This window comes from Heterodontus francisci, chromosome 19 (assembly GCF_036365525.1).
Source record: "Heterodontus francisci isolate sHetFra1 chromosome 19, sHetFra1.hap1, whole genome shotgun sequence".
In the NCBI taxonomy this organism is placed as follows: Eukaryota; Metazoa; Chordata; class Chondrichthyes; order Heterodontiformes; family Heterodontidae; genus Heterodontus; species Heterodontus francisci.
The window spans coordinates 42,603,365-42,624,635 of record NC_090389.1 but is presented as its reverse complement, the minus strand read 5'-3'; the positions used below and the strand labels follow the sequence as shown (position 1 = coordinate 42,624,635).

At 44.4% G+C, this 21,271-nt stretch overlaps 1 protein-coding gene across 2 annotated transcripts in view; it reads right to left on the bottom strand.

The window, feature by feature from the left end:
- The window catches only part of tmf1 (TATA element modulatory factor 1), a 59,754-nt gene extending 38,758 nt beyond the window's left edge, over nucleotides 1-20,996 (bottom strand). Inside the window, exons 1-5 of one of the 2 annotated variants that reach the window (XM_068051547.1) lie at nucleotides 20,583-20,996; nucleotides 6,098-7,416; nucleotides 3,380-3,483; nucleotides 1,816-1,942; nucleotides 1,325-1,430 (exon numbers count right to left, since the gene is read on the bottom strand). In XM_068051547.1, coding sequence (XP_067907648.1) covers nucleotides 1,325-1,430; nucleotides 1,816-1,942; nucleotides 3,380-3,483; nucleotides 6,098-7,416; nucleotides 20,583-20,727 — 1,801 coding nt within the window. In that variant the 5' untranslated portion in view covers nucleotides 20,728-20,996. The remainder of the gene's footprint in view (nucleotides 1-1,324; nucleotides 1,431-1,815; nucleotides 1,943-3,379; nucleotides 3,484-6,097; nucleotides 7,417-20,582) is intronic. The other variant, XM_068051548.1, reaches the window with a different exon arrangement.
- Nucleotides 20,997-21,271: the final 275 nt, after the last annotated feature.

Genomic DNA, 21,271 nt, shown 5'->3' with positions numbered 1-21,271 from the left:
TTCAAGAGGACATAGGCTGGTGGAATGGGCAGACAAGTGGTAGATGAAATTTAATGCGAAGAACTGTAAAGTGATACATTTTGGTTAGAAGAACGAGGAGAAGCGATACAAAATAAAGGATACAACTCCAAAGAGGGAGCAGGACAGAGAGATCTGGGGTTACATATGTACAAATTACTGAAGGTGGCAGGGCAAGTTGAGAAAGCAGTTGAAAAGGCATACAGGATCCTGGGCTTTATAAATAGAGAGACATAGAGCACTAAAGCAAGGAAGTTATGACAAATCTATATAAAACACTGATTCAGTCTCAACTAGAGTATTGTGTCCAATTCTGGGCACCATACGTTAGGAAGGTTGTGAAGGCCTTAGCGGGCGCAGAAAAGATTTATGAGAATGTTTCCAAGGATGAGGGACTACAGTTACGTGGATAGATTGGACAAGCTGAAGTTGTTCTCCTTGGAGCAGAGAAAGTTGAGAGGAGATTTAATCGAGGTGTTCAAAGGCCAGAGGGGTCTAGACAGAGTATGTAGACAGAAACTGTTCCCAATGGCAGAAGGATTGCGAACTAGAGGACGCTGATTTAAGGCGACTGATTTAAGGTGACATGAGGAAAAACTTTTTAACACAGCAAGTGGTTATGATCTGGAATTCACTGCCTGAAAGGATGGTGGAGGCAGATTTAATCATGGCTTTCAAAGCGAATTAGATAAGCAGCTGAAGGGGGAAAAAAATTTACAGGGCTATGGGGAAAGGGTGGGGCCGTAGGACTAGCTAAATTGCTCTTGCAGAGAGCCAGCATATGGTCGTCAGGCCTCCTCTGTGCTGTAGCTATTCTATGATTCTATAATTAAATGCTCTTATGCAGTTTTCTGGACAATTGTAATAAAATCTTACTTTTCAGTTTTCAAATGCAGTTTGTTTAAGAATTAAATTGTGATACAAGAGATATGTACTTTAAAAAAAAACTGAGCTGAACTTTTCAGTGTATGCTTCTTGAAACATGCCCATTTTGAATGCTTTAAAACAGTTCTCAAAACAAAATGCATGGGTTTGCTTAGTACTGTATCATTGTAATATCTGAGCCAGTGAGCTATGAGACCATGCTAGCAGATACCAGTACAACAACTGCTACCTTAGAGTATACTTCATTAGTGCAGGTCTCTGACTGTGGTCTGGTCAAATTTTTTTCAGGTATTATTCAAGAATCTTTTTCTGCTTATTAAGCTGTGGTATGTCAATACTGGGGAATGTTACAAACATTGAATACAGCTACACCTTATTATACCATTTAAATACTTTTCTATTTATACCACATTTTTCCTACCTTCCTCCAGCAGCCCTTTGATCTGCTCATCTTTCTCTCGCACTAGATCTGCTGTTTCATTACAGGTAAATCTAGTGGACAGCTCTGCCTTCGTAGTCTTTAATTCCTAAAAGCTCACAAATGACAGAGAAGAAAAATATTAACAAAAATTACATATTATATATATATATTATATATATATTTTCACACATAAATACTCACATCTTTACAAATCTTACAATTTATTTCCATTCCAACTACTGATAGCAAAATCAAGTGTCACTTTAATAACTTTATTAGGAATTCCCTCTTAAAGCTGTCCCCCACAACCGTTTCCCCACCCCCATGGATAAAATGCAGGAAAAAGGAAAGTTAGTAATTGTAACATTTTCTCTTTATCAGTATTGCCCACAGTTTATGCTTTATTTTTCACACATTTCTACAGAAACTTTAATGTTGCATTTTAGATTTGAACACAAGAAAGTTCAAAGAATGGTAACAACTCTGCTTACCTTTTTAATGTTATCCCTTTCCTTACAAGCAAGTTGGGCTTTCTTTTCAGACTCTGCAATGCGTTGAGCGAACTCATCTTTTATTGATGAGATGCTGTTGCTTTCTTCCTTCAGTCTAATCATCTCACTTCATTAACAAAAACATATATTTTTAAATATGAGGTTAAGACCTTGAGTTTGCTAACAACCATTGCTGATGGTATTCAAAATTACAGACTGGCATTAATTACCACACAACAGGAAAACTAAATCAGTATCTTTGTGTTTAGTAATGAAATTATAAACTTTGAGGATCAACAGAAACTAGCACAACCTTACCAGAAATGACAATCTTACTTCCAGACAAAACCGAAGGGCAGTGGTAACAAGAATGCACCATCAGGAAACTGAACTCAGGATCACTAAATCTGATTTTTCTCACAAATTTCAGGGCACTTTGAGCTTTAGCATATCAAGCTACTCTTACACTATGCTGGACAGTAGCTGGAACTATGATTTAGTACTATTAAAAAACTATGGAGGAACAGGACCTATAATTGACAATGGAGCTGTGCAACACAACCCACTTTGCTTCCTTACTCCTCCCTATTATATCATTATTGTCACTTATAGCTGAAGCTTAAATACATTATTAGCCGAGTGCTGTACTAGGACTTTAGTGAAGAGTAATACTGGACATACATTTTTTCATATCCTGAATACTTGAAAAGCAGGAAACATCCACCAGTAGAATTACAGACTTTGTCTTTCCAAGCTTCAATTGCACCTGAAGGAAGCTATCAAATTGAATTAAAGTTCTGGTTGGTCACTGATCATGGGAGAAATCTGAGGTGATGAATTAAAACCGAAGCACAATATTTCTTAAGAGTATATTGATTCTAATATTTGTTTTGAAAAAGACTGGTAACAACACTATAAACACATTAGATAAATGCTCTGTAAATAAAAGATTGTAGTCATTTTGATGTGAAAAACATGCTTTGGACTTATACTAGAATTATTACCATATTCAAGAGCAAATACTAAAAAAGAGCAAAACAAAAGGAAAGGGCCTGCTGTTGGTTTCTACAGAGAGTTGAGAATTTTACATAAATGAGTAAGAGAATTGCTGAAAATAGGGTCATGTTGTCAAAACTTTTCGTCTTGCACTCATCAGGACAATACGCATGAATAACCAATATAAGGGAAAACAACAACTTATACTGCATGAGAAATGAGTGCTGATTGGTTGGCAAGTGAACTCTGATTGGTAGAGGCGTTGCCATAGAGAATGCACCAGTTTACCGTGACTGACTGTTAACTGCCAAGCTTTGTTTGAAATTTAAACCAGGCAGCTTGACTCTGATTGGTCAAGGCATTGCCCAGTGGAATGAACCAACGAATGGCTGTCATTTATTTTATTCAGCTGACCAAATGTGTAATAAACTAATGAACAATTGTGCCACTCTGTACTTTCTACAGTATACAAAAGTCGTTCAGTTTTTTCAAAGTATTTTTCTACAAGCCTTTGTGAGTTATTGTCTTATAGAGCTAAAACAGTAAGATTTTAATAAAACCTACTTACTCTTTCAGGTTATCAATTGCTTCCTCCAATGCTGCCTTATCTTTGCTAACAGACAACAACTGTGCTTCCCTCTTTTCCAACTTATCTGTCAAGTCATCAATTATCTGAAGACAATTAAAAAATAAATATGAATAATACTCAAGCAATAATATCAACTTTAGTAATATAAAGAGCAAAAGCTCTGGTCAAGAAAGAATTGCCAAAAGCTGGCAATGAGCCAACCAGAGCAAGAAGGTTCCTGATCCAAACACTAATCTGTGTTAAGTTAAATGATATCAGCCAGGGAAGCCATGGGAACACTATAATTAATGCCTCTTGGATTGGGAGAATAAGATAACTGCATATGTGATCAGGTGAAGACAGAATGGGGCTTGACTGCAATGTTCCCTGTGGTCAAATACCCTGCCAATCCTTGGTGAACAGCCACTTGAGCAAGGTGCTAGAGGGCAACCAGTGTCTGTGGAACCATATCCTGGTAAGGAGTCAACGCTTTCAGGAAATGAGAGTAAAGCGGTAGAAAAATATAAAAATAAATTACAAGAAAACAGGAAAATGAAACTACTGGAAAAATAGCTATTCTGTAAAAATCAGTCTTTAGTACAGCAGTTTTAAATAAGTTTGATCCCTATATCAGAGTGATCTGTAAAAAGAAAACACTATATGTTCCGCAATGTTATAAGATATGATTTGTTACTTCTGTATAAACCAGTTCACAAATCACAGTGCATTATTCCCTGTAACTGCAGGTTGCATGGCCGTAACTATCTGCTCCCAAGTTTTTGTTCTGAATTATACTACCCGGAAATCCTTTTAAGCTAAATACTACAGGGAAGTGAGCTCTGATAAACATTATACTCTCTGTTTTTAATGAATATATGATAGCATCTACCCTTATGCTGACACCACCCTTTCTTCCTTCATTAAAACAAAAATTTATACTATCCTATCACACAGGGAAAAGTTTTGAGCAAAGAGCTAGGACTTTAAAGTATAATACAAGAGATGACCAATTCTATATATGTATGTTTTCCATATATTAAAAAATGCACACACACAAAAACAGCAAAGGCAAACAGCCTGCACATTAATTTCAGCAATGACACAGAAGATAAGTTTTTTCCAGTGGCAAAAGGGAGATGACAACAACTTATATTTGTGTAGCACCGTTACATAATAAAACATGCCAAGGCACCTCACAGAGGCGTTAAAAAAACAAAATACGACACCAAGCCAGGCAGAGAGGCGTAGGGAGGTATTCCAGAGTTTGGGGCCTAGGGAACTGAAGGCACAGTCACCGATGGTGGAGTGATTAACATCAGGGATGCACAAGAGGCCAGAATGACAGGATCTGAGATATCTCAGAGAGTTGTGGAGCTAGAGGAAACTAAAGAGACAGGGAGGGGGCGAGATCATGGAGGGATTTGAAAACAAGGATGAGAATTTTAAAATCAAGATGTTGCTTGACTGGGAGCCAATGTAGGTCAGCAAGTATAGGGGTAATAGGGGAACGGGACTCAGCTGAAGACATGGGCAGCAGAGTTTTGGATGACTTCAAGTTTACGGAGAGTAGAATGTGGGAGACCAGCCAGCAGTGCATTGGAATAGTCAAGTCTAGAGGTAACAAAGACATGAATGAGTGTTTCAGCAACAGAAGAGCTGAGACAGGGACAAAGTCGGCGATGTTACGAAGATGGAAATAGGCGGTCTTAGCGATGGCACAAATATGAGGTCAGAAGCTCGCCTCAGGGTGAAATGTAACACCAAAGGTGCGAATAGATTGGTTTAATCTCATACTGTTGTCAGGGAGAGAGATGGAGTTGGTAACCAGGGAACAGAGTTTGGAATGGAGACCAAAAACAATGGCTTGTGTTCCCCAATATTTAATTGGAGGAAATTTCTCCCATCTAGTACTGGCTGTCAGATAAACAGCCTAATAATTTAGCAACAGTGGAAGAGTTGAGAGAAGTGGTGGTGAGGTAAAGCTGGTGTCGTCAGCATACATGTGAAAACTAACGCTGTGCTTTTGGATGATGTCGCCAAGGGGCAGCATGTAGATGAGAAATCGGAGGAGGCCAAGAATAGATCCTTGGGGAGCAACAGAGGTGACAATGCGGGAGCAGGAAGAGAGGCCATTACAAGTGATTCTCTGGCTACAATTAGATGGATAAGAATGGAATCAGGTGAGAGCAGTCCCACCCAGCTGGACGATAGTGGAGAGGCGTTGGAGGAGGATGTTGGGGTCAACCGTGTCAAAGACTGCAGACAGGTTAAGGAGAGGGAGGAAAGAAAATTTATCTGTCACATTCACGTAGGGGCAGAAATCTGATTGGAGGGATTCAAACATGGAGTTCTGGGAAAGATGCGACAGATTTGGGAAGCAGCAACATGTTCAAAGAGTTTGGATAGGAAAGGGAGGTTGAAGATGGGATGGTCATTTGCAGGGACAGTGGAGTCATGGGCTTTTAATTTTAAGCAGAGGGGTGACGGCGCCAGATATAAAGGAGAGAGGGACAACAGAGAGATAGAGAAAAAGACAGAGGGAAGAGAGAAAATTTTTTAGATGAATATTGGAACTTCCTTGAAGAAAAAACAGGGTGGAACCTGGGGAGAATAGGGCATGCATTGTCATCATTATGAAGTCAATCCGACACATAAAATCACCGTTTTAATATCAGTGAGGACTACTACATAAATATATAGTAACGTAAACAGGTTTACCTCTTGTAAGTGAAATTTTTCAAATTCGCCATTGGGTTGACATTCAACTCTAACAGTTCCTTCTGACAGTCTGTTAATTACTACGCTTTCTGCATTGTGGTTTTCAATTTCTGTCAGACCAAGTACAGGCAAGACCTCAGGCTGTTCACTATTCACTGGTGTTGCACTTCGACCACTCTCTTCCATTTCATTTTCATCAAGTACATTCTCTTTTTGACTGTCGTTTGTGCTCTCTTCAACATTCTTCACCAGCTGGTCAGTTGGCAAAGCTTTACAAACAGACGGAGTTAGAGACATCGGTGCCACATTACACCCCCGACCTGGCATTTCATCATCCGAATTAATTTCACTCATACTTCGGCTGTCTAATGACTGCACACTAAATGCGTCAATTCTCTCAAAAGCATCTGAAGAACCACAACTCTCAGTAAGTTTCTGGTATTCATCAAGGCAGTGATAGTCAGTACAGGTCGATGTTGATAGTAGCTGAAAGGATGTCTGCATCATCTTGGAATCTACAGCCTCCTGTCTCGAACTAGCTGAGCTCTCACTAATGACACTCTCATGGTCCAATACCTCAATGTCACTGGTGGTTGATGTTCCTGATGAAAATGTACTAATGGGTGGAGAAGGAGTGTTACTTTGTCTGTCCTCAGATTTTTGTTCTTTAGCCTCTACAACCAAATCCTTCCCTGGGGGAGTGTGGGATTTTGATGGGCTGTCAGCTGGACTCAAAAACTGCTCAGTTTTTACTGAGTTTTTATGCACCCTTTCAGTACTGGAAGCAACTAATGCATTTGGCTTTGTTACTTTAGAAGCCACAGAGGCAGTCACATTTTCTGTCCCATGTAATTTTACTTCATCCTTATTCTGCAACTTCTCACTTCCAAAAGATTCTGAATGTTCAGCTTCTACACGTAGCAACGGGCTATCATTAAGTCGATCTGATGACTTAAATTCTGTGTTCTCTATTTGGGGTACCATTGTACAGTTCTCTTCAGAGTTTTCCTTTTCTGGAACACATAACTCAACAGATTCAGTGAAATGAACTGTTAATGTATCTTCTACTTCTTTGGGCAGCTGAGATTTGGTCGGAGGTTTAGAGACAACTGGAGTTTGTTCAACAGTTTGAATATCTGTAGAGTTCAGAAAGGCATTGAAGAAGGTCTCAGATTCATCTACCACAGTTCGTGTAACAGGTGTGGTAATAGCTTTTGGTGAAGCTGTAGAATGAGGTTTGGGACTGTCCTCCGAAGACGATCCCCATTGTGTGGAAACCCATCCTTCACTGATGGAAGAGCTTTTTCCTGGCAGTGCTGCTGTAATTTTTTTTAAAAAGTGATACAATGTGAAGACAATGTACATTATTCAGCTTTCCATTTTTATGAACTTTAAGAGAAAAGTGTTTTACATAGTTTTATTACTAGAGCAGTTTAAGGAATTACTGATTGCAGATTTAAATAATTTGACCAATGGCACATTCATTCCCTTTTCAACAACTTACACTTGTATAGCATTCTTCATGCAAAACAGTGTCTCAGAGCATTTTATACGGGGAGAAATCAACATTACCATGAAAAGGAGAACTTGTTTGAAGGGTGAGGTAAAGGCATGGTAAATAGAAGAGTTTGTAAGAAGACTTTCGAAAGCAGAAGAGCGGACAGGAAAGAGACCGTGATCAGTGGGCTTTGATCCGACAGGTGTTGTTTTTGTGTTGTCTTCTGGGTTTTGTGGGGGGGTTCAGTGCCGTTTTTATGGCATTTCGCCCTTTGGGATTGGAGATCTACCGTGGTGGTTGTTTTTCCGTTGGTTGGGATTTTAGTACCTGTCCCAGGAAAGCTTCAAGAAAAGAACTGGCTGCAACCAACACCAGAGCTCCAGGCCAGGAGGTGCGTAACACCGTTAGGGTGGCAGTGAAAGATAGCCAAGGAGGTGCACCCAAAAACCGCACTTTCTTCATTAATAAAATCCTGATCAAATGCTGTGGATTCTTAGCAGCAGAAATCTTCTGCCTGCAGGACTTCCCCAGCAGTGGATATTTCGACGTGACGTTCAAGAATGTGGCGGGATGAATCATGAACCTGAAGGAGTTCAAAGAGAAGGGAAACCAGGCGCCGCTGTCGATCCTCACGGTGCAGCTGCTCTTCATGCTGCCGTCACAACGGAACCGGCTGGTGACAATCCACCTCTACAACCCCCATGTTCCTGTCATCGATGTGCTCACCTTCCTCTTCAGGTACGTCGAGGTGGCTGGCAGCAGCACCGAGGTCAAGGACCCCTTCGGGATTTGGATCAGCAAGCAGCAGGGCAAGGTGACCTGGAAAGTTGGTGACAATGGAGCCATCATCCATCCTCCCTCCAGTTTTGCTATCGGGGGAAGTCGAAGCTTCTTGGTCTACGCGGGGCAGCCCAGAGTTTGTCGTACCTATGGCAAATCTGGTCATGTGGCGGCCAACAGCAGCACAGTCGTCTGCAAGAACAGCAAGCAGGAAGACCATCAGACCAAAAACTGTAAGCAGAGTAAGTGCTGCAACCTGTATGAAGGGGCAAGACCTGCCCCAAACGCTGCCTCAGTTACGCACAGGTGGCAAGGTCCAAGGAAAGGCTGGACGAAGGAATGGTGAATGCACATCGTGCTGCAAAGACGACCGGCAACCCTCCCCACAAGCGAGGAAAATCCGTCTGAGGAGGAGAGGGAAGAGGAGGCAACTGCAACCAGCAACCCAACACCTACCCCGTGCCCGGAAACTCCTCCTCAACACATAGAATCCATGGAGGAGGAGGCAGCAGTGAGACAATCAAATAAGTGGCAAGTGGTCAAAAGGAAAACCACAAAGAAGCAGCCCCAAAAAAAGGAACAGGGCACCACCAAACCAGTGGCAAGAGAAGGCTACCGTCTGAGACGGACTAAGGCAGCTGCTCTTCATCGAACGAGGAAGGGCCAGAAAGACGGCACATGCAAAAGAAACGGCAGAACTCAAAGGAGCTGGAAAAGCACCCCCCCCAACTCTGTGGCATTGGAAGTAGTGTGCCCCAACCCCAAAGTGCTGAACCCAGCGAGATGGCTAGCACATCCCAGCTCCAGCAAACCAAGAGCATGGAAACATCCAGTGCACTCCAGCTCCGAGAAGCCGGGAGCAGGAACAACCTCGAGGAGGAACAGAGGGGAAAGATACCCCCAGCAGAGGACAGTCCAAACATTGCTGCCTACAAGGCGCCCCCCCCCCCCCACCCCGATGTCACCCCAGCAGAACAAACTCCACGTGAGTGACCAGAAGGGTATTCTGAGCCCAACGCATGTGCAACAGCTCGTGTACACAATGGGTATGCATGAAAGTACCCAAGGACTGGGACTAGTAAGGACACCTGATGTGGTAAGCAACATGCAGTTTTAAATTGGTATAATGATTGCTTCTATTAATGCGCGTAACGTTAAATCCACTATGCAATGTGTTTCGACCTTGGGTTACCTCGCCAAGGTCAAAGCTGACTTACTGTTTCTGCAGGAGTGTGGGATACTGTACTTCAGCAGTTACAGGCAATGGTCGCGGTGGTGGTCCCACGAGCCATCGATCTGGTCAGGGGGAAATGATTCCTGTTCCTCCAGACTGGGTATTCTGCTGCGGGGAGGCAATTTCACCATCTCCGAAGTTAAGGTGGTGGTGGGCGGTCGCCTCCTCATAGCAGACCTATTGTACAACAATGCTCCACTCCGGTTAATCAACGTGTACACCCCGGTCCAATACAGTGAGCAGCTGACCATCCTCTAGCAGCTCCCTCTGCTGCGGGCAAAGTCCAGGCCGATCATTCTTGGCGGTGACTTCAACTGCACCATCAATGCAGCTGGACGATCTGGCAGTGATGTCAGAAAAATGGACGCTATGCCAGGTTCTTAATGGAAACAGTAAAAGATGCCAAGCTGCACGACATCTTCAGCAACCCTGCAGACGGAGCACAGCATAGATACACCTAGTCAAAACCAGACGGGACAGCCCTGCCCATTCCAGTATTGACTTCCTGTTTCTGTCCCGCGCTTTCACGGTGAGATCCACCGATGTCAAGCCAGTGTTCTAATCTGACCACTTCCTCTTACTGGCCGACTGTCACTTACAGGACGACCAGCGGGTTGGCAGAGGGAGATGGAAGCTGAATGTAAAACTGCTAACCCCAGAGAACATTGAGGAACTCAAAAGAGATTAAAGTTTGGAGAACTGTGAAACCCCTCTTTGAGTCTCCGGTGCACTGGTGGAAAGCGATAAAGGCAGACAACAAGGAGTTCTTTATCCTCAAAGGTGTTCAGAAGGTGAGAGAGAGACAGAGGGAAATGTCCCGACTCCAGAAAAGCATGCAGAATCTGCACCAGCTGCAGTCGAGGTCAAGGAGGATCTCCAAGAGGTGAAGAGCCAGCAGGCCTCGCTCTTTGCCAAGGAAGCCTCCAAGATAATCTTCCGATCCAGAGTCCGCTCCGTTGAGCAGGATGAGACGTGCTCGCGTTTCTTCTTCCAAAAGGTACACACACAGAGCTCTGTGATCAGCAGCCTGAAGGAAGAGGATGGCTCAGTAACGTCTTCGCAGTCTGACATACTAAGGATTAGCAAATCCTTTTATGCCGGGCTATGTGATGTGAAGCCCACGATCAGCACGGCCTCCCAGTCCTTCCTGTCATCTATCATGGAGGTATTAGATGACAGCACACGGGAGAGTCTGGACAAACCGCTAACACTGGATGAGCTGACAAAGGCCATCAGGTCCTTCAAGACGAGCAAAACTCCCAGAAGCGAAGGCTTACCGGTTTAGTTGTATTCGACTCTGTGGGACTGGATCAGCCCAGACCTGCTGGAAGTGTATGAGAGTAATGCTTCTGGCTGGCAGCATGTCAGAATCCATGAGAAAAGGCATCATCACCCTCATCTACAAGCAGAAGGGGAGAGGGCAGAAATCAGAAATTTGCAGCCCTTCTCACTGCTTAATGCAGACTACAAGATTCTGTCCAAAGTCATCGCCAATTGGGTCAAGTCTGCTCTTAGTTGGTGATTTACCCTGACCAGACCTGTACTGTACCCGGCAGGAAGATCTCTGATAGCCTCACACTACTCAGGGATACTATCGCCTATGTACAGGACAGGGGGCTGGACACCTGCCTCATCAGCTTGGACCAGGAGAAGGCTTTTGACAGAATATCGCACACTTACATGATGGCCGGGCTTTCCAAAATGGGGCTTGGGGAAGGAATCAACAATTAGATCCAACTGCTCTACACAAACATCAGTAGCGCAGTCTCAATCAATGGGTGGGAATCAGAAAGTTTCCCGATCCAATCTGGAGTCAGACAGGGCTGTCCTCTCTCCCCTGTCTTGTTTATTTGCTGTATTGAACCCTTTGCTAAGTCCATTAGGAAGGATGCAGGCATAAGAGGGGTGACAATCCCAGGCAGCGGAGGCACTCAGGTCAAAGCCTCCTTGTACATGGTAGATGTCGCCCTCTTCTGCTCAGATCCACCGTCCATTCACTGGCTGATGAGCACCTGCGACCAGTTCGAACTGGCCTCGGGAGCCAAAGTAAATCACGGCAAGAGCGAGGCCATGTTTTTGGGAACTTGGCTGATCGATCCTTTAGCCCCTTCACCGTCAGTTCAGACTACCTGAAGGTGCTGGGGTTAAGGTTCGGAAGAGCCAGGGCATGCGCCAAAACCTGTAAAGAGCAAGTAGCCCTGGTACACCTGTTACAACCAGGTGAGAAAGGAGTCTAGGGTTCCCTTTCAGCCTTTTCACCTGGTCTTACTGTAACAGAGTTTAATTTTAAACACACTGTGTTTTTAGCTCCCCCTTGGTGAATCCTTGTTCATTGCTTTCCAATTATAAGGCAAAGAAGCCAGCCCACACATGTTTTCTCAGGTTTAAACAAGAAAAGATTGAAATTTATTAAACTTTAACTTGGTTAACGTCTACAGATATAAGCCATGCCCCAAGCTAGCATGCATAAGGAATACAGATATGCAATAGAGACAGAAAAGAGAAGAAAAATAAAGTGGAAAGTTTTGAGGCAATATCTGAACAGTTGTTGTTAGGGTTCTACAAGCTCACTGTAGACTCCTTGATTTGGAGTTCCGTGAGAAAGAAATTGGAACAGACAGACAGGCAGGAGGTCTTCTTCAGTCCAGGAGCATTCTGCCTTCTCCCAACTCGGTTCAAAACTGTACAATTCAGAAAAAAAACCCAGACTGCCAAGCAGGTTAGTCATGTGACTAACTGGTTTGACCACGTCTGTTTGTGGATTGTATTGGAGCAGGGGATAGCTCCTTTGTTCCACACACTGTTAATATGCAAAAATGTCTTTTCAGCCTGTGGCCAGGCAACCCCTTGTCGCAGACTTCCTCTTCTTCCCAGTAACAAATAGAAATTTAATGTCTATGTGGCAGAATTACTGCGTCTCGCATGACACACCATAAACTGAGCATGTGGGAGCAGCGTTCTCTCTCCATTGCGGGTATGAACCTGGTCATCAGGTGTGAGGCGCTCACATTGTTGCTGTAGGTGGCGCAGGTCTGGTCCATACTCCACTCCTGCACCGTGGCGGTCACCAGAGCCATTTTTCACTTTATCTGGAGATCCAAAATGGACTGGAGGGACATGATGTTCAAACATGGGAGGGGGGGAGCTGGGGGGGGGGGGGGGGGTGAGGACATACCCAACGTCACCCTCATCCTGATGACCAGCTTTGTGTGTGGCTGCATCAAGCTGTGCATAGAACCCCAGTACACAAACACCAAGTGTCACTACGTGCTGAGGTTCTATCTGTCCCCGGTGTTGCGAAGGATGGGTCTGGCCACAGAACGCTCCATCCAGTTGGACCGTGCCATACCACCTCTCCTTCATGGAAAAGTTTGTGCAGAAAAACACCTTTGACCACCAATCCACCAGGCAGTGGTCTGCGCAGGATGTCCTCAAGGCCCTGCGGGAAAAGGAGATGGTGAATCCCGTCGGATGGTTCTCCGAGCAGACTGCTAAAGTCATTTGGTAGAATGCCTCATCACCAAAACCTTCAAACAAGTACTTAGGCGTAGCTTGGCTGGTGTTGAGAAGGGCCCTCCCCATCAGATCCATGCCAGAATCTCATCCCCTCCACACCTGCCAGGTGGCTGTGGTGGGGAAGAGACTGATGATAACCTCCTTCTGGAATGTGCCTTTGCAAAGCAGGTGTGGAAAGAGATGTAGTGGTTTTTGTCGAGGTTCATCCCAAGGTGCTACGTAACACAGGAGTCTGTGCTCTACGGTCTGTTCCCAGGGACAAACACCAAGATAAACATCGACTGCAGCTGGAGGACCATCAACTTTGTGAATGACGTTCATTGATTTGCCCGAAAGCTGCTGGTCTTCCAGTGCAAAGAATTATCCATGACCGAGTGTTGCAGACTGGCATATTCCAAGGTCCAGGACTACGTGCTGAGGGATGCACTAAAGCTTGGGACAGCCGCCGCAAAGGCTCAATGGGGAAAGGCCACTGTGTAAGGTCCTCCCGCCATAGTGAACCGAGGGTCTGGAACCCGTGTAAAACCCCTCAGGCTGTATGCACCAAAATATGGTTTTGCTGTGTAATGCAAATGTACATTGCATGTAAAATGGAATGGAAGGGTCGTGAGGGAACTCACGTTCTGTATTGAAGAAAACTGATTTCTTTTGCACTTTCTGGAATGTCAGCTTGGAACTGTTTTGTAATGTATTTTTTTTTACAGATCTTTATGAATGAAATATATTTTTGGAGGAGAAAAGGTAGCAAGGTGAAGTGCTTATGGGGAAGAATGCCAGGGACAAGGGGTACAATGGCTAAAATACCAATCTCCAAAGTTTGTAAACAATGATAGCAAGAAGGCCAGCAAGGAGAGGATTTTTTGAAATCAATTGTCACAATGATGACTCTCTGGAAGAGGAATATCGTTTCTTTAGGGAAGAGATAGGGTTATAAAAAGATATGCTCTGAAGGTAGAAGAATGCAGTCTTGGAGATGGTCTAGATTTGGGTAAAATGATCAGCGAATGGTTAAACAGAACACAAAGGCTGCACACCACATTGGCTCTACCAACGTAGCAATTTATGTACTTCATACAGGTTTCTTAATTTGTGGGTATTCTAAGTGTAGGCTAAGTTCAATGCAGATAGAACTGTTTTTTGTTCAATTTTTTAAAGCAAAGTAATATTTAGACCAAGTTGAAAATGCTATACAATTATTTTGAGATCATTTCCACAAGACAAAATGTTGTTATACTTTGTTGACATTACAAAATGTATGAGAACACTGCAAGAAAAGTTCATGCCGTTACAGAAATATTCCAAAACAAGGCATGATCACTGAGAGGCTTACTGCCCATCAGCACCATAGCTACACGGCACCCTCAACAAAACTACCATTCCAAAAACAAATACACAAAAACTATCAATATATCTGGCAAGTATAACAAAATGTCTCTAAGAAATCTGCTTCATTATGAGGCCCCTGACAAGCAGAACACATTTTTGCACAGACACCCAATAACTCTCTCAAATATTTGAGAGAGGGCTGTGGAAGCTCAATCATTGAGCATGTTCAAGACAGAAATCAATAGATTTCTGGATATTAATGACAAGGGATATGACGACAGCGCAGGAAAGTGGCGTTGAGGGGATGATCAGCCATGATCTAGGTGGAGCAGGCTTGATGGGGCGAATGGCCTACTTCTGTTCCTGTATTCCTACGCTCAAAAAAGTGACTATTATTCATTTGAGTGTCTTGACAGTAAGGAGGTAATTTTAGACTAACCCACCCACAAGAGGTCAATGGATAAAGATCAGGAGGAACCTAACCAATCTTCTCCTCTGTAACTAGAGAGGATCCCATTTATACTGCTCTCAGTGTACTGTCATCCCAACTGTGACCACATGTCAGTAATTACCAGGTCGATATACCTTCCTAGACGTACGGCTCAGCCACTAACTGAATAAACATGTTGAGAAACTAGACATAAAGGAGTACTGGGTGCTTATAACATTTGTCAGGCAAGCCCCCCACCTGCCAAGACTGAGGCATGCATTATTTCGCTACATGAACATTAAAACTTAAAATTGCGTAGCTTGGCTGGTGGTGAGAAGGGCCCTCCCCGTCAGATCCTTCATGCACACCCGAAGTCTCGCCCCCTCCGCACAGTGCCCCCGCGTTGGCTGTGGTGGGGAAGAGACGGTCGCCCACCTCCTCCTGGAATGTGCCTTTGCAAAGCAGGTGTGGAAAGAGATGCAGTGGTTTTTGTCAAGGTTCATCCCAAGCAGCTCTGTAACACAGGAGTCTGTGCTCTACGGGCTGTTCCCAGGGACGCACACCGAGACAAACATCAACTGCTGCTGGAGGACAATCAATTCGGTGAAAGACGCCCTTTGGTCTGCCCGAAACTTGCTGGTCTTCCAGCGCAAAGAGTTGTCCACCACCGAATGTTGCAGACTGGCACATTCCAAGGTCCAGGACTACGTGCTGAGGGACGCACTAAAGCTTGGGGCAGCCGCAGCAAAGGCTCAATGGGGAAAGACCACAGTGTAAGGTTCCCCCACCAAGCTGGACTGAGGGGCTGGAACCATGGGAAACCCCTCGAACTGTATCGTTAATATTCTCAATTGCTGTAAATGTAAAACTGTAATTGACATGACAATTGTGAAACGGAAGGGTTGGGAAGAAACTCATGACATTATTGAAAGAAACTGATCTCTTTTGCAATGTTTGTATTTTTTCGTGCTGTTTGGAAACTGTTTGGCAATGTAATTTTTACAGATTTTTATGAATAAAGTATATTTTGGAAATAAAAAAAAAATTAAAACTTAAAATTGCAAGCCCCTGACTGGAAAGACATTTGCATAGTAACAGTGTAGGAATAAGGGACAAAGGGCCATGCCCTGACCCATTCAACCAACAATGGACTTTTGATTACCAGAGGTTGAAGGTGGGGGGAGCTAGCATTCCAGGTTGACTGCTAAGATAGCAGAATCCACAAACACAGAAGAAGTGGTCAGACCAGTTTTAGTCACATGACTAGCTGGCTGTCAAATGAACTTCCAACAGAAAAAGAAATCAGAAAGCCGTGTGCTGCTGGAACTAAAGCAGAATCTCCTCTCCGCCTGCCTCAATCCCTTTCCTACAGAACTGAATCTTGTGAAAACACGTGAACCTCAAAGAGAGAAAAGTCTCCTACGTGAACGGTTTAAGAAGAACACTGGTCCGCGACGAACAGCAAGATCTACACCTACGATCAAGTGAGCTTGAAGCACAGTAAAAAAAAAACCCCGTTAGAGACTGCTCAAACCTTTCACCTTATAATTTCTTCTCTTTTCTGTCCCTATCTGCATGTGTATGTCGTGTGTGCATGCTAGCGTAGGCGTGTCATATATCCGTAGGCGTCAACCGTATTAGAGTTTAAGTCTAAGTTTAAATAAATTTCACTTTTCTCCTTTAAACCTGAGAAAGCCTGGTATGTTAGTTTTGTTGCCTTATAATTGGAGTGTTTCTGCCTCAACTACTCTTTCAGGCAGTGAGTTCCAGACACCCCCACCACCCTCTGGGTGAAAAACCTTTTCCTCATCTCCGCTCTAATTTTTCTACCAATTACTTTAAATCTATGCCTCCTAGTCACTGATCTCTCTGCTAAAGTGAATAGGCCCTTCATCTCCACTCTATCCAGGCCCCTCAAAATGTTGTACATTTCAATCAGATCTCCCCTCAGCTTTCTCTGTTCCAAGGAGAACAACCCCAGCCTATCCAATCTTTCCTCATAGCTGCATTTTTCCAGTCCTGGCAACATCCTCGTAAATCTCCTCTGTACCCACTCTAGTGCAATTGCATCCTTTCTGTAATGAGGTGACCAGAACTGCACATAGTACTCAAGTTGTGGCATATAAACAATGAGTTATACAGTTCCAGCATAAGCTCCCTGCTCGTATATTCCATACCTCGGCTAATAAAGGAAAGGATTCCATATGCCTTCTTAACCACCTTATCGACCTGTCAGGATCTGTGGACATGCACTCCAAGAACTCTCACTTCCTCTACACTTCTCAGTATTTTCCCATTAATCGTGTATTCCTTTGCCTTGTTTGACCTCCCCAAATGCATCACCTCACACTTCTCTGAGTTGAATTCTATTTGTCACTGTTCTGCTAATCTGAGCAGACCATCAATATCTTCCTGTAGCCTACAGCTATCCTCGCTATCTACCACATGGCCAATCTTTGTGTCATCTGCAAACTTCTTGTTCATGCCCCCCTACATTTACGTACAAATAGTTAATTGGTTAATATAGATCACAAAAAGCAGGGGACCCAGTACTGAGCCCTGCGGAACACCACTGGAAACAGCCCTCCAGTTGTAATAACAGCCGTCAACAATTACCCTTTGTTTCCTGCCACTGAGTCAATTTTGTATCCATCTTGTTGCATTTCTTTGGATCCCATGGGATTTTATTTTTTTAACCAGTCTGCCATGTGGGACCTTGTCAAAAGCCTTGCTAAAATCCATGTAGACCACATCAACTGCACTACCCTCATCTATCTTCCTTGTTACTTCTTGAAAAAATTTGATCAAGTTGGTCAAACATGATCTTCCCTTAACAAATCCATGCTGAATTTCCTTGATTAACCTATGCCTTTCTAAGTGAGAGTTTATCCTGTCTCTCAGAATAGATTCCAACAATTTTCCCACTACTGAGGTTAGACTGACTGGCCTGTAAGTATTCGGTCTATCCCTCGCTCCCTTTTTAAAGAGGTACAAGGTTAGCAGTTCTCCAATCCTCCAGCAACACACCTGTATCCAGTGAAGACAGGAAAATGATGGTCAGATCTTCCGTTATTTCCTCTCTTGCTTCTTTTAACAGCTGGGGTACATTTCATCCGGCCCTGATTTATCAACTTTCAAGGATGCTAATCCCATTAATACTTCCTCTCTCCCTATGTTTATCACATCCAACACTTCACACTCCTCCCCCATAACTACAATATCTGCATCGTCCCTCTCTTTTGTGAAGACAGACGCAAAGTATTCATACGAACATGCGAATTAGGAGGAGTAGGCCACTCAGCATCTCGAGCCTGCTCCACCATTCTATAAGTTCATGGCTGAACTGATTACTCCACATTTCCACCTACCCACAATAATCTTTCACCCCCTTGCTTATCAAGAATCTATCTACCTCTGCCTTAAAAATATTCAAGGACTCTGCTTCCACTGCCTTTTGAGGAAGAGATTCATCTGTCTTAAATGGGCGACTTCTTATTTTTAAACAGTGACCCCTAGTTCTAGACTCTCCCACAAGGGGAAACATCCTTTCCACATTCACCCTGTCAAGACCCCTCAGGATCTTGTATGTTTCAATCAAGTCACCTCTTAACTCTTCTAAATTCAAGCAGATACAAGCCTAGCCGGTCCAATCTTTCCTTGTAAGAACCATACCAACATCTTCCGCCCCTACACATAGGTTACCTTTTTGGTCATTTATGGGCCCTATTCTCTCCTTAGTTATCTCTTACTCTTTATGTATTGATAAAACATCTTTGGGTTCACCTTGATTTTGCTTGCCAATATTCTTTCATGCCCTCTCTTTGCTTTCCTGATTTCCTTTTTGATTTTACCCCTCCACTTTCTATACTCCCCCGGCTTTCTGTAGTATTGAGTTCTCAGTGTCGGACATAAGCTTTCCTTTCCGGTCTTATCTTACTCTGTAAGCTCCTTGACATCCATAGGGCTCTAGATTTGACCGTCTCACCTTTTTTCTTTGTGAGAACATGTTTACTCTGTACCCCTTGAATGCCTTCCACTCTCTGACACTGATTTACCTTCAAGTAGCTGTTTGCAGTCCACTTTCGCTAAATTACTCAGTTTAGTAAAATTGACTTTGCCCCAATTCAAAACTCTAACTCCTGTCCTATCTCTGTCCTTTTCTATAATTATGTTAAAACTGACTGAATTATGATCACTACCACCAAAATGCTCTCCCACTGCCACTCCTTCCACCTGCCCATCTTCATTTCCTAAAACTAAGTCTAAAACTGCACCCTCTCTTGTTGGACTTGCTACATACTTGCCAAAAAAGTTCTCCTGAATGCATCTCAAGAATTCTGCTCCCTCAATTCCTTTCACACTAAAACTATCTCAGTTAATATTGTGTAGTTAAAATCCCCCACTATTACTCCCTATTGTTAGAGTCACAGAGTCATAGAGAGATACAGCACTGAAACAGGCCCTTCGGCCCACTGAATCTGTGCCGACCATCAACCACCCATTTATACTAATCCTATATTAATCCCATTTTCCCCTCTCACATCCCCACCTTCCCTCAATTCTCCTACCTACACTAGGGGCAATTTTTTACCATGGCCAATTGACCTATCAACCTGCAAGTCTTTGGCATGTGGGCGGAAACCAGAGGACGGGAAATCCACGCGGTCACAGGGAAAACTAGCAAACTCCGCACAGGCAGTTCCCAGAACCGAACCCAGGTCGCTAGAGCAGTGAGGCTGTGGTGCTAGCCACTGCGCCACTGTTCCACCCCTTGTTCTTGCACTTCTCAGAGATTTGCTTACATATCTGCTCTTCTATCTCCCTCTGACTGTTTGGGGGTCTATAGTACACACCCAGCAGTGTGATTGCCCCTTTTTTGTTCCTTAGCTCAATCCATATGGCTTTATTTAATGAACCTTCCAACCTATCATCCCTCCTCACAGCTGTAATAGTTTCCTTGACCAAAATTGCCACTCTGCCTCCTTTCGTATCCCCCTCCCTATCGCGCCTAAAAACCATGTAACTGGGAACGCTGAGCTGCCATTCCTGCCCTTCCTTAAACCACGGTTCTGTAATACTTATGATATTATACGGCCACATGTCTATCTGTGTCCTCAACTCATCTGCTTTATTTACTATACTTATTTACAAACATACATGGCAGATTCAATGGGGGTTTTCAAAAGCTAATTGGAGAAGCACCTGAAGGGAAAGAATTTGCAGGGCTCCAGGGAAAGGAGTGAGACTGAGTTGCTCTTAAAGACAGCTGGCATGGACACAACAGGCCGAGTGGCCTCCTTCTGTGTTGTAAAATTTCTATGATTTAATAACCCAAAGATCAATTTTCAGATATATTAACATACAGCCTATTGAGATCCATTTGATAAACAGTAGAAAGTAATCTACGTAACGGGTTAAAAGTATGTATTTATGCATGACGAGAAAAATAACTCGCAGAAAATGAAGTGACTGCAATGCCATTGTAACTGCAACTTCCTCTAACTACTGTCTTGGAGAGAAACAAGAGGAAGAAGGCGGAGATGAAGATGAACTGGGCAGATGAAAAGTAATACAACTGGCTATTTAAATTCCACTGATGTGACCCTGCATTAAGACTGAACTCCATGTTCGGAGAATCCAGCAACTACACTGAGAACTAAGTGTCTGTCACTCAGTCTAACACTGCTGGGAAGCACTGTACCTTCCTCATATCCCGCCGTTATGCTGTCAGCCCAGGAGCCCCCCTCGTCCTCCTGGATGTCTAAGACCCTGTCGATCGATTTCTGAGCCTGGGACAGCGCCTGTTTAGCGAAGCTCGACAGATGCGAGGCATTGAACCAACTCATCCTGTGGGCAGCCTCCAGCCGCCGAGGCCTTTTAAAGACGCCGGGCCTGAGACGATCGTCGCTCTCTACCTAACAGCGTCTGTCGCTGCCCCAGAGCCTAGCACGAACTCCGTTAGTGGGTGGCGCGGTGTTTAGGAGAAGTAGCCCACCAGCTCAGTACTGGGCTGGGAATGGCGAAGCTCCGGTGCCATCTTCAACCCACACCTCCTCCACGTAGCAGCAAACAACCCGCAGTGACGTAAATCCCAGCGTGCACCGCGCCCACACTGCCCCGCACTCCCAGCACGCACCGCGCCCACACTGCCCCGCACTCCCAACGTGCTCCGCGCCCCCACTGCCCCGCACGCCCAGCCTGCGCCGCGCCCCAACTGCTCCGCAATCCCAATCCGCATCGCGCCCCCACTACTCCGCACTCCCAGCCAGCACCGCACCCCCACTGCCCCGCACTCCCAGCCAGCACCGCACCCTCACTGCCCCGCACTCCCAGCCAGCACCGCACCCCCACTGCCCCGCACTCCCAGCCAGCACCGCACCCCCACTGCCC